We start from the raw sequence: 13,796 nt of genomic DNA on the forward strand, positions 1-13,796 counted from the left end.
AAGTCGGATATTCCTTTTATGATAGTGTCCGACCACTCAGTTGTTCATCATATCTGAATAATCTACAGGTCGGATGTGTGCCTTATATAAGTACCAGAACATGGTTGATGTTCTTTGATGGTTCCACCTCTGGAAACAAATCAGGAGCAGGGGTCTTTTTGCAAGGACCTGACGGTCAAAAGATCAACTTACAACTACGATTGGAAGCCATGACCCATAATTCGGCAGAATATGAAGCTTTAATTTTGGGTTTGGAGGCTTTAATAGCCAGGAAGGTCCAGTCTGTAATCATAAGAGGGGATTCTCAATTAGTAATCAACCAGGTAAACAATCAATATGTTTGCAATTACCCTCATCTTCGCAGATACAGGGACATTGTGGGTCGGTTACTGACAAAAATCTCAGAAGTAATAATTGAGTTCATTCCAAGGAAAGAAAACCAACGTGCTGATGAGTTGGCTCAAAGGGCCTGTAAAGGAATTCTGGAGGATATGTGTTCGGAGGTCAAGTCAGACATAGAAGGAAAGACAGACCAAATATGTGATCGAATGGTCGGACAAGAGACTGTCGGACAGGAGCCCGACAGCGTAGTTACAGTCGGACACAAAGATACTAGTGAAACAGCGACCGATTGGAGAACAGAACTTATCATGTATTTACAAAATCCAGGTGCGAATGTTTCAATTGCGATACGATTGAAGGCTTTACGTTTTCAATTGATAGATGGAATTTTGTATAAGAGATCATTTGAAGGTTTACTTTTAAAATGTTTGGGGTCTAAAGAAGCTCTAGAGGTAATGACAGAAGTACATAGTGGGATATGTGGAGCTCATCGGGCAGGTCTGAATATGAGATGGGCCATTCATCGTTTGGGTTTTTTCTGGCCAAAGATTTTTGAAGATTGCATACAATTTGCCAAAGGCTGCCAGGAATGTCAGAGACATGGAAATTTAAACCATTTGCCAGTAACCGAATTGCAATCTTTGGTAAAACCATGGCCTTTTAAATCATGGGCTATGGATATCATTGGTAAGATACATCCTGCTTCATCGAAACACCATTGTTTCATATTGGTCGCGACTGACTACTTTACCAAATGGGTAGAAGCAGTTGCTTTGAAAAATGTAGATCAGAAAGAAGTGATAGACTTCGTTTTGAACCAAATTATTTACAGATATGGTATTCCTCAGTCTATAACAACCGACCAGGGCCTGGTTTTCACAGGGGAAAAGTTCTCTAGTTTCTTGGCAGAATTTGGTGTCCGATTACACCATTCGTCACCTTATTATCCCCAAGCCAATGGACAAGTGGAAGCAGCAAATAAGATCATTATTGGGATTATAAAGAAGATGGTTGAAGGGAACCCAAGAAAGTGGCATTTGTTATTGTCTCGGGCTTTATGGGCACACAGGAATACCAGAAATACGGCCACAGGGTTCTCACCGTACCAACTCACTTTTGGCCAAGATGCTGTTTTACCAGCCGAAATCCGAGTATCGTCTGGCCGAACAGAATTTACTGATGGTGATCTTACAAAAGAATACCAACAGCTTATGTTGCAACAGTTGGAGGATTTGGATGTTAACCGACTCCATGCAATAGGTCAAAGTGTGAAACAGAGTGAAATCAGAGCAAGGAATTACGGAAAGAAAGTTTTTTACAGGACATTCCAAAAGGGAGACCTAGTCTGGAACACCATTCTTCCTACATATAAGAAAACTGACCAATTGGGAAAGTGGTCACCGAATTGGGAAGGACCATACATTATTCAAAAAAATATTGGGAATGGCGCTTTCATTATTGTAAATCATGAAGGTAAGAGAGTACATGATTGTATTAATGCTAAATATCTGAAGAGGTATTATCCTGCCTTTTCAGATAACAAAACTGCATGAAACAAAATATTATTCAGAACCCATTTATGGGGTTCGAACCTATTTTAAGGTTCATTTCTGTTAGTCATCATGTATTTGTGGGAGGTATTCTGCCTCTGGATCAGAATTTTCATCCCAATGATTGGATATTAGTTCTGGTTCTTCATCGATAAGATCTTCCAAATCTGGTCGGTACCTCTCCCATTGGCTTTGCATTTCGTCTAAATCTTGATTGGTACGTGCTTGCATATCTGTTATGGCTTGATATTCACGGTCAACAATGGTACGCAATCTTGAAAAGACTTTTCGTTGATTGGAAAATATATTATCCCAACCAAGGTCTGGAAGTATGGTTGCTGCGTGATGTTCAATCAATTCCATGTGATGATGGAGGTCAGGAATGCGGCTAAGGATGTCACGAAGAGTTTCATACCCCTCAATGATTTTTTCCATTAGGCGGATGACGCGATGAATGGTTCTTCTACCTCGTTGGGAGAATCGGAATTTGAAGTCTAGTTGCTTGAGTATATGTAACAAGTCTTCTGCATGGCCACCAACAGGGTGATTACCTACAAAGAAGGGTTGAAGAACACCTTCCCAGTTGCTTGATGGAACATGAGGTCGGTCGTTCGCCATGTTTGTTAACACTTCAGGTGTTTTGGTTTTCAAAATATGCCTTGAAATTTGGTGTGTTTCTTAATATGTGAGAAACATTGTTCTTTTAAGGAAGGAGTTTGTTTTTGGTTCCTCAAAAGTTGGAAATTGGAAGGTGATCCTTTTTTTGAGAGAAGAAGGAAAAATATATTACTAAGTCAAATTATATTACAAAGAGGGAAGTATTACAAAAGTGCCCCTAGGGCAGTTTTTATATTTGTCCATTTGACCTCATCCCTGGATAGCCTTCTGGTATTAGCAGCCGTCTGATATCTTCTGATAAATTGAGATCGAGCTTGGGTTTTTAGCTCTTGATCCAATTCGGCCTCGTTCTTTGTATACCTCTCAAGCAGACGCTGCTCATTGGCAATTTGACTATCCAGGATGGACTGTTCTTTCCTTAGCTCCTGCAATTCTGCCTCCTTTTTCTGAATGGATTCATCAACTAGAGCCTTCGTGCTAAGGAGACCGCCCAACCTTCCAGTAGTTTGCTGAAGAGATTCTCGGGTCTTAGCCAAAGAATTCTCCAGTGTTGTTTGATCGAAGACAGGCTGGGGCGTTTCGGCTGACAGGAGTCCGATAACTAACACTTCAGTCTTGAGCTCAGTAAGTCTCTCCATCAGCCGATGCAGAATGGGGACGGCTGGCGATTCCGTCGGAGTGTAAAAAAGAAGGCCACCAACCGTCTGAATGAGTTTGTCCAAGAAGTCGGATCTTAATTCTGGAAGGGGACGGTTAATGGCCTCGGTGAATATAGTTTGGGCCTCTGCTGGAACCGGAACAGTCGATAGGATAGCTAAGTTAGAAGGCCCCTGCAAGTCTTACAGTTTCAATAAGTATTCCAAAGGAGGTGCAAAATTATTTGGGAACGATTGAGTAAGATATATGTTACCTCTGGGCGAACTGCTGTAATTGAAGGGGGCAACAATGAGGTCGGTCGAGTAGGGCGGACAGCTGGTATAACAGCAGCCGATTCGTCGGCTGCTGCGAATGGTCGCTGAGGTGCCGACCTGGGTCCCTATGGAAAGTAGTATATAAAACAGTTAGTATTTTTAGAAAGAAATATTATGGCATGAATTGGTTTAATCTTACCAAATTCACATAAGTCTCCGAATCGGACGAAGAAATTTCTTCTATTTCTGGAGGTTGGGCTGCCACAGGTGGTTCTTCTGCTTGCCACTCGATTGCTGGAGGTAGGGTAGCTGCTGGCTGGGCGGCTGCTGGTTGGGCGGCTGCATCTAGGGCCACTGCAGCCGGTACCTCAGGAGCAACTGGGATAGCCGCAGCTGAGGTACCTTCGGCTTCCAGCGCGGCCGCATCCGATTGGACTATTTCGGGATCAGCAGCAGCAGGGATGTTTTCTTGAGGGTCAGCTTCGGCAAGGGCAGCCGGTTCTTCATTCGAAATGGATGAGTCTGATGCCATGTATGGCGGTCGACCCATCTGAGAGGTAGTCCCCTCGCTGTCTGAAGAGACCCCTGCTGCTGATGCGATTGGTGAAGGTGTCTGTGAAAAAGTATGGAAATGTTGTTGTTAAACACACCAAGGTTGATCATTAGAACCCTAAGTATTGCAGATAAGAGGACTTACGGGTTCTATAGGCAGTGCTGGTAAAGATTGCCTTCTGGTCGGGTGCCTGGTCCGACCGCTCCTCGGCACAGGAGGAAGAGTTTGCCTCCTTGTCAGGTCTTCCGCCCGACTGCTCATTGGCAAAGCGAGAAGTGGAGTATGGGTTTGGAGAGGAAGTGCCTGAAGTCAAATGGAGATCAACATTTAAAGTTTTGCAGAAAAAATGACAAGTTAAAGTGCTAATTGATTACCTGAGACTGGACCAAAGGGACAATTGATTGGTCGGCTGGGGCTGGCGTCGTTTGTGTGGTCGGTGCTACCAAGGTCGGTTCTGGTGAAAGAAATGAGAGAAATCAAAGTCAAGATATATTGAAATGGTTCAAGGTTTTCAAAAAAATTACCTATTCGGGGTCGGGTCCTTGTTGACGTCCTAGTAGTTCCAGGGGCCGCCGGAGCTTGCTGGTCGGCCCCAGAGGTCGGAGGTGTTTGAAGCTGGGAAGCTTTCCTTTTCCGCATTGGGACGCTAGATCCGACTCCCGGGGCGGCTGTTTGTTGCTGAGTGCTGGTATGTCTAGCTGCCCCTAGAACCAATCCTTGGGGGGGAAGGAGTACGTTCAGCAACCGATCCTTATCAGGGGAAATCAGGGCCCATACAACCGACCACCATTCATTGAATGTATTCACAGTCTCAGGGTTGGAGCGGAAAGGAATATAAGAATTGGAAACTATATACGTGGTGAGCTGGGAGATATAAGAAGGAATTGAATTAGGTAGGACCCGTCGGTCAGGACTTTGAAAAATTATATGAGGACAAGCGACGGGTCCAGGGATACCTTGGCAGCAGCCGAACTGACGCGCCATGAATTGAGGTTCGTAATTAAAGGTGTAAAAAGTTTTTTGCCCTTTTTTATCAAGTTTTTTACTGCTAAAAAGAGACCTGGGTTTGAGGGCAACGTCCCAGGCAAAAGGATAAGTGGGATGAGGACAAGGCTCAGGAGTCGGAAGAGGATTTGGTGCCGGAAAGGGCCAAAAGTGGTCGGGAGCATAACCCACATATTTTTTATACATATAAAATCGAGAGTTATTGCGGGTATCTGTCAAAATTGTGGTTATTATTGGGTCGGAGGATTGGAGTTTACTGCGTCCTAAGCAGAGTCGGTTGAGGGCTAATCCCAAATGTTTCTCGGATATTGGACTAGTGGGCGGAGATCCTAAGTTGAACGCGTCGGGGAAGTAAAGACGGAACCAAAGTTCCAAAAACCAAAAAGGACCCGACGCGGCAGTGTCTAATTTTCTATTATCATTATCTGTTAAACGAAGGCTAACTCTAGTGAGACCTTCAAAAAGATTGGCTAAAAACAGAGTGCCGAGGGAAAAGAACCGACCTGACGCGATATGAATGGCCAGGTCGAGGTGAGAAGAAAGGACGCATTTAGAAGGGGAAACAATGACGTACCTACAAAGCCAAAAAAGAATGAAGGCAGTATGCTCCCGGTCGGTCACGGGGGTCCCTGGAGCCCCTTGCTGGTCGGTCGCGAACTTTGTCCAGCCCCATTCCTTCACGCCTTGTAAAGACCACCCTAGATGGTCTTCTGGTGGCTCCTGCCCATCTAGGGCTCCCATCACAGGGTCTTCACCCACGACTGGGAGATGAGCGATCATCGCCACATCCATGAGAGTCGGACCAAAGGGGCCCGACGGTAAGAGAAAAGTCCCATTTTCCGCATTCCAGAAGGCCGACATGGCTAGGAGCACCTTATCGTGCAGATTGATCGGCATGGTGGACAATAGAATCGCTTGGTCGATTTTTTGAGATCGCCATTGGGTCTGTAAGTGTTCTGATACCCGTCGATACCAAGAGCGATAAGGATCTTTTGGGTCTGTGAGATGGGTTTTGATGCTGTCTCGAATGCGAACTGCTTGGTAAGTAGGGTTGTTGACGGCTAAGGAATTTCGGGATTCCAAAACTTCCCTCATCCGATTTGAGTCTTCGGGAGTAGTGCAGTATGGTCGGATGGTCGGAGTTAGTACTTTCGAGGCTGAAAACGGGACCTCTGGGAGGGTTCCGTCGAAGGGAAGGGCAGGAATGTATTGATTCGCCATTAGAGGATAATTTTGTGAAAGAGATGAGATAAAGCTTAGTGAGAAGGGGACTATTGTGATTGTGGGTGTGTAAAGTGAGCAGATGAGGAAAAGGGGTTTTTAAATGACATAAGGGGTAATGATTGCTAAATGGGGTATTTAAAACCCCATTGATGTGCCGGAATTAGAGTCAGACTAGCACTGTAGCGTGAGTTGCAGACTTCCAAACGTCTTGTCAATACACTAATCGAAGAGTGACGTTTGAAAGTCCGATGGCGGCGGGCAAGTTGTTACGCACAGAAAAATTGGCTAGGTCAAATGGCCCAAACTGGGAGAAATGAGTGGGCCCAGACCTGGCCCATTAGATGGCTAAAGAGAGTTGTTTAGGATTGGGATTGGTCGGGTGGTATCAACCGTCCGTTAGCTATAACCTGTAGTCGGTAGTTTGTCTAATTCGGGAGCGTTTGGTATGGTCGGATAAGGTCAACCGACTTTTGGAAGGGCCTAGAGGTAGTCGGTTGTGCCAATAAGGTCGGGACTAAGCATAAAGCGGTTGGTAAGGCGGTTAGAGACATGTGGCGGTTATTAGGCGGTTAAGAGTAATCGTTACAACGGATCAGGCAGCAGTTTCGAACAGGGATATTTAAGGATCTGGGTCAACAACTAACAGGGTATCTTCAATCAACTTCTCAGAAAGCAAAAATCAGATTTGGGGATCACCACTTTCAATTTCCAGTATTGTAGTTTGTAATTTCTAGAGTATTTATGTACCGTACAGTGTTTAGAGATTTCTTATCTCAGACACTAATTAATCAAGTTTAAGGATATTTTCTATATCTTTGAATTTTACTTTATTTTTGTTGAACAAATACATCAACAAATTGATGAAAGAAAATTTATAAGATTGAGATGGTTGTGAAATATCAATTAAATGTAGTTATTTATTTATTTATTTATTATAATTATTGTTTGTAACAGAAATATTAATCTATAATAATAAATTGAGTAGATATTATTATGATATAAGTGGAATATAATAATGTAATATTATTTGAACTTTTAAATTATATAAAATATATTTTTTATTTTGTGATACTAAATATTTTAATTTAAATTATATAATTATATAATATATTAATAATTATTTATTTATTTATTTATTTATTTAACTTATGTTGTGATTTTTGCTACTTTCCTAATAATTTTTGCTACTTTTTTTTTTTTAAACAAATCAAATTCTCGAAATATTTTTGTTACTTAATTCAATACAATTTATTCTCTTGAAATTTTTTCGTGATGAATTTCAAGATAACATATATTCAAAGATTTTTTTCGTGATTTGTTTTGAGACATTCATACTCTCGTAATACTTTCACAACTTAATTCAAAACAATTGAAAGTCTCAAATTATTTTTTGGGACTTATTTCCAAATAATTCAAACTCTCGGAGTATTTCTCGTGACTTATTTCGAGATAATTCATAATCTCATAATATTTTTGACGACTTATTTGAAGATAGTTCAAACTCTCGGAATATCTTCTGCAACTTGTTTGGAAACAATTCAAACTATCGAAGTATTTTTGTGACTTATTTCGACACAATTAATGCTCCCAAAAAAAATTTCCGTGTTGAATTTTGAGACAATATATATTCACAGAGTATTTTCGTGATTTGTTTTGAGACAATGCATACTCACGGAATGTGTTTTGTGACATATTTCGAAACAATGCATAGTCCTTTCGGAATATTTTTCTCGACTTATTTCAAGACAATTCAAACCTCAGGGTTTTATTCGTGTCTTATTTCGAAATAATAGTTACTCTGGTGGCGTTTCGAGAGAAATATATGAAAATGCATTGTCATGAAATAATGTTCGAGATCATGGTCGACACAAAGTGTCGCGGTGATGTCTCGCCATAGTTGAGACACTAATTTGTCTCGAAGAAAGATTTTGTGATACAATATTGTCTCGGAAGTTTTTTTTCGAAAAAATTTTCCGAGATAGTTTAGCATTTTTTGTGGTAGTAATATTTTGTCAGTAATAGAAATAAAAGACAATAGTTATAATTGTATATATATATATATATAAATACATTTTTTGTAATTTTTCCAATAAAGATACATAGCAGGAGTCCGAAAAGGCTATGTGTATGTATACGAAGAGTTTATAGACAGCAGCAACTGTTTTATTAGTTATGGGATGCAATATAGGAAGACAGCCCAACCGATTTGTCTTTTTAATTTGGTTTCATATTAGAGATTGAACATGACTTGAATTGCATTGCCATCGTCTGCACTCGTTTCGAAAGCTTCTTGAGCCTCCTTTTGGGAGAATCCAAATCTGTGCGTGATCAACGCCTTCACGTCTATCTTCCCGCTCCTTAAAAGCTCGATTGCCAATGGCCATGTGTTTGTGTAGGCAAATATTCCCACAAGATCCACCTCCCTGACAATTATACATACATTAGGTACGCGCAATAATTAGACATTGAAAATGTATGTAGAACGTACAATAAAATTAGTATATTTAATCTTGAATATATAAGGCTGTGTTGTTTGTGAGTTTTAATTTTTTAGTTTGGATTTTTTAATAGTAAAAAATTGACTTTGAATAACTGTTTGATGTCGAAGTTAATTTGATTTTTTTAATGTAAAATAAATTTGTAATATTAATATAAAAAAAATAATAATAATTGTTTGATATAATATTTAAAAAAAAATCTAAATAGTAAAAATTAGTAATAAAACTTGCAAAAGAACACAACCTAATTGATTCAGGATTCGCCTTGGCAGGGGCGAAAGGGGCATTTGGCCAGAGCCTACTACAAAAAAATAAATGGCTTAAATTGCTGTTTTATTTATGGGTAATATGTGTATATCTTTAATCTATATATTTTAGCTGAAATAGATGTATTTATTTCTTAGGGTATGTTTCTCCAGGGGTTTGGCCCCAATTTACTATGCAATTAATGTATACAGTAAAATGTGCGCCAAACCATCTGTTTTTGTTTTTTTTTTTTTTTAAATTAAAATTTTATTTAATATTTATTATAATTAAATAAAAAATATATATATACAATATACTTCCTCTGTCCCCTAACAATTTATCCATTTTTTCATTTTGGTCCGTCTCATAACAAAGTATCTGTTTCATTTTTTTAGTAATTGTACTATCTACCTAACATTACAAATACCCTTCTAATTTACAATATATTACACAAATGCCATTACCTCTATATCGTACAATACTAATAGGGTTAATTTAGTCTTTTTACATTTATTTCTACTTTATCCCAATATTATACTAATATTCCTAAAATCCCGTGCATAAACAGAATGGATAGATAGATTGGGGATGGAGGGAGTATATGTCATTTTGTAGGAAATAAAGTATTTATAATACAAATAAATAAAAATTTAAATATATATATGTTGGGTATAATATAAATTCATAATCAAATCATACAATATAAATTTTATCAATTCAATTTAATATACATTTATATTATTTTATTCATTATCCATCAAATCAAATACATATCAAAATTCCCCAAACCCCAACCAAACTCAAAATAAATAACAAAATCCAAACTCATCCCAAAATTCAAATAAAAATCAAATCCAAACTCAACTTTCCCCAATCTCCTCTAAAAAACATACCCTTAAATTGAACTTTAAGAGATGGCATATTATATATTTTTTTAATTTCTACTTTGATTTTATAAGCAAATGTTAAAATTCTATATTACATATTTTTAAGGAACTCTTAACAATATTTTTCGCATTCCTGATATATCAAAAGTCAAGAATGCTACTGGACCAATTACTATTTTTATTCCGCATAATTTTTTCAATTAAATGTTGTCTCATTACCTCGTTAAAATAAAGGATTTGGTTTTTTTTCTTTTTTTTTTTTTTTTTTACTATTTAATTTTCATAATTTTTGATAAAAAAATATTATTTAATGTGTTCTTACAAAATTTTTACCTCAAAATAATATTTAAATGCAAAATCCAAATAAAAATAGACAAGGCATCTAAAAGAATCAATAATAAAGAAAAAAAATTCTATACCCATTATCACTTTTCTCCTATATTTATTTTGTTAGCAAAATATATCTTACATTTTTGCAAAAGTCGCTATCTTTTGGCTGCGTGTGACCAAGCGTGGTGTGAACGTCCTACATTTTTGTCCTTTGCAAAGTGAAAAATATATTTTGCCAGCAAAAATAAACAGAGGAGAAAAGTGATAATTGAGATATATATAGAATATTTTTTTTTTTTTGCAATTTTCTTATACTCTCTGTACAACTTTAGGACAATAGTAACAATTTGTTTCTTTTATAAAATATGAAATTAAAACATAATTAAAAATTCATGTCATATAATAATAAGAAAAATCATTGGCCAGTGACTTTTCGGTCGGGCATAATTTGCAGGATATTAGGGTAAAAAAAAAAAAATCATTGGCTATAAATATAAAAGTTGATTTCTAATTTTTCAAATATACTCCCTCCGTCCATTTACAAGGTTTACATTTATTTTTGGCGCGGTATCTAAGAAATAATAGTATTTTAATTACAGTGAGTAGTTAAAAGTAGTATAATGACATTTTTGCTCTTACTTTTTTGTGTAAAAGTAACGATGTGATCTAAAGTAAGGGTATTTGTGGAAAAAATAGGATATTTAATGAAATATTAACTTTGTAATTGGACATTCCAAAATAAAAATACGTAAACATTGTAAGTGGACGGATGAAGTATATATTAGATACCTTATGGCAATGTTGTCTGTTAGTGGTGCAGTCAGATTGACATTCCGTATTCCGATAAGGCAAACCCTTCCACCCGACGATGTGGCTTTTAGTGACGTCGACATCGTCTTGCTATTCCCTACGCAATCGAAGCTTACATCGATTCTTGCACCCATCACATTTTTAACTTCCTCGACTTCTTTTTCCACATCCTAAAAGAGAATAATTCAATCCCTTAATTATGCAGCATTTTAATCTAACATATTAGATATAAATTTAAACCGTAATAGTTTATACGACATATATCATATAGAAAGATATATTATAAATATGTAAACTATACTAAATCGGACTAATTAACATAGAACTATGTTATAAAATAAATACCTACAATTTTGTCAAGAAAATATACGTACATCAATGTTTCTCGAAACCTTTACAACGCCATCCGCGCCGAGAGTTTTAGCCACTTCCAACTGTGAATCCTTTATGCCGAGGACCACAATTCTTGGCGATCCAAAAGCCTGAGCCGCAAGCATTGTGAGGAGTCCGATCGGTCCGGCCCCAACTACCAATACATTGGTCTCGACACCTACATTGGCGCGCCGACAAGCGTGTATTGCACAGCTGAGGGGCTCGCACATTGCGCCTTCCTCGAAGGTCAATGTGTCGGGTAGTTTGAAACAATTTTTGGCGGGATGGACGATGTGGTTGGCGAGGACGCCGTTGACAGGGGGCAGGGAAAAGATCTTCAAATCGGGGCACATGTTGTACCTTCCTTGGCGGCAGCTGTGGCACTGCCAGCACGCTATTGACGGCTCGATGGCCACACGGTCGCCGGGAGACAGGTGCTTGACGTCGGCCCCTACTTCCTCGACTATTCCGGCACACTCATGGCCTGGAATTATCGGTTTTTTTACTATGTAATCCCCCACTTTCAACTCCTGAATTCAGCAATAGTCACATCCCAATTGTGCTCGAATCCAAATATTTAGGGTTTGTTTTTTTAGCTAGGTTTCTCAAATTTTACTATTTGAGCTTTGTATTTTGCGAAAAAAAATATATATATATAAATAGTTATATCAAACTCAAACCAAATTTTTTCCAAACTCATTGAAATAAACACACCCATATAAATAGTCATATTATGTATATGTATGCATGTATCTATCACCTTGAAGAAGTGAACATCAGTTCCACAGATACCTACGGCTTTGATTCTGATTCTTGCATCTTGTGGCCCTAATTGATATGGATCAGCACATACATAAAATTAAACCCTTTTCAAAAAAAAAAAAAAAAAAAAGAATTTTTGAATTGAGAAAACATAGAGATATACACACACATATGTAAATATATATATATGTGAATAATTAATTATTACCAAGAGGGGGAAGCTTGTAAGGCTGAATTTGGAGTGTTTTAGGACCAACAAGCCATATTGCCATGCTTTCTTTTTCTTCTTCAGTAAATCCTTTTGCTGCAGCATTTTTGGCCATTTTCTTCTTTTGCTGCTGCTTGTCTTTCTGTTTTTTTCTTTTTTCTTTTGCTTTACAAAATCTTGAGAGAGAGGGTATTTATTGAGAGAGATTGGGGTGATGATGGATGAACATTATATAGGGATGATTATTAATCCATAATGCTTTATCTTATATTTCTTCATTCTTTTCGTTAATTAAAAAAGAAATTATGTCTGTGGGTGGCACAATGGGATGAATCTAGGGTTTGGTATGAATCTGTAATTTGTGAAATAGGGCGGCACACATGACACAACACCTCCATTTCTCAGACGGCCACTTATGGTGTGCTTGGAACTAATTTGAAGGCTAATCTGCAACGTAGCTATGAATGTTTCACATATTAATAGTCAAGGTAGCAATTGATCTCACTACAAATATACATCTTAACATTATACAAATGCATTATTTTTTTTTTATTTTTTGTATTATATAGTACTCCCTCCTTCCACTATAATAAAAAATTATTTTTGTAACAAAATATTTGTGCCTCTAAATCTATTTTTTCCGTTACTAATGACATTAGAGACGGAATTATGAATGGAATTACGTTAGCTACGTGAACTTTAGGGACGGAATTCCGTTACAAATATATTATTTTTTTTTGTAGTGTTCCCAAACATCCTGCAATATATTTCCTTTTTTTTTATCCCAAACTCACTGCAATATTTTCAAATTTAGAAATAATTAACAATATTTTTATACATATATTCATATACACTTCACTTTATCCCATCACATTACTCAAATAAAAAAAAACAAATAATAATTTCTCTCTCCAATCACATCATTTGATATCCAAAATATCTCAAATTACCATTCTTAATACTCCCCCCACTTAAATTTTCGTGCTAAACACAAATGTTGCACGGTGTTTAGGACGGAGAGAGTACAATTTTTGAAATTAAAAAAATGAGCCATCTCTATTATATTAATACAAAATTATTATTACAAATATTCAATTCAATTGTCCAAATAAAATTGTTTTGAATGTATAATTTTTTATATTTAAAAAAAAAATTTAAAGGAGAAAGTCAAACTATATATATTACAAAAATTTCCACCAGCCAATAAAATTTTTTGAGTTCACCACTGCCAGCCGTGCATGCATCATATGTTATGACATATGTTAGTACAAAATACAAGATTGCACAAATACATGATATGAACCACAAAACATATGTAGTAATATATATACATAATGTTTTAATTTCAGTTATATTTTGAAAGACTAATCCGCCCATCTAACCACCTCCAAATTTTGGAATACACATGTCATGTAAATATTGTTTACTAATTTTCACCTTTCACCAAATTAATTCATTAATGGATTAATTAATTTACTCA

The 13,796-nt window shown here is 37.2% G+C and overlaps 1 protein-coding gene across 1 annotated transcript; it reads right to left on the reverse strand.

Annotated features, from left to right (window-relative positions):
* Positions 1-8,433: 8,433 nt before the first annotated feature.
* LOC127241800 (sorbitol dehydrogenase-like) lies at positions 8,434-12,407 on the reverse strand. Its single transcript, XM_051261019.1, has 5 exons — positions 12,317-12,407; positions 12,107-12,174; positions 11,349-11,876; positions 10,954-11,144; positions 8,434-8,626 (listed from the first exon to the last, which is right to left on the reverse strand). Exons 1-5 carry the CDS (start codon positions 12,378-12,380, stop codon positions 8,434-8,436), a joined length of 1,044 nt encoding a protein of 347 aa, XP_051116976.1. The 5' UTR covers positions 12,381-12,407.
* Between the last annotated feature and the right edge of the window lie 1,389 nt (positions 12,408-13,796).

Source organism: Andrographis paniculata, unplaced genomic scaffold (assembly GCF_009805555.1).
Source record: "Andrographis paniculata isolate CXL003 unplaced genomic scaffold, ASM980555v1 Contig83END, whole genome shotgun sequence".
Classification (NCBI taxonomy): domain Eukaryota; kingdom Viridiplantae; phylum Streptophyta; class Magnoliopsida; order Lamiales; family Acanthaceae; genus Andrographis; species Andrographis paniculata.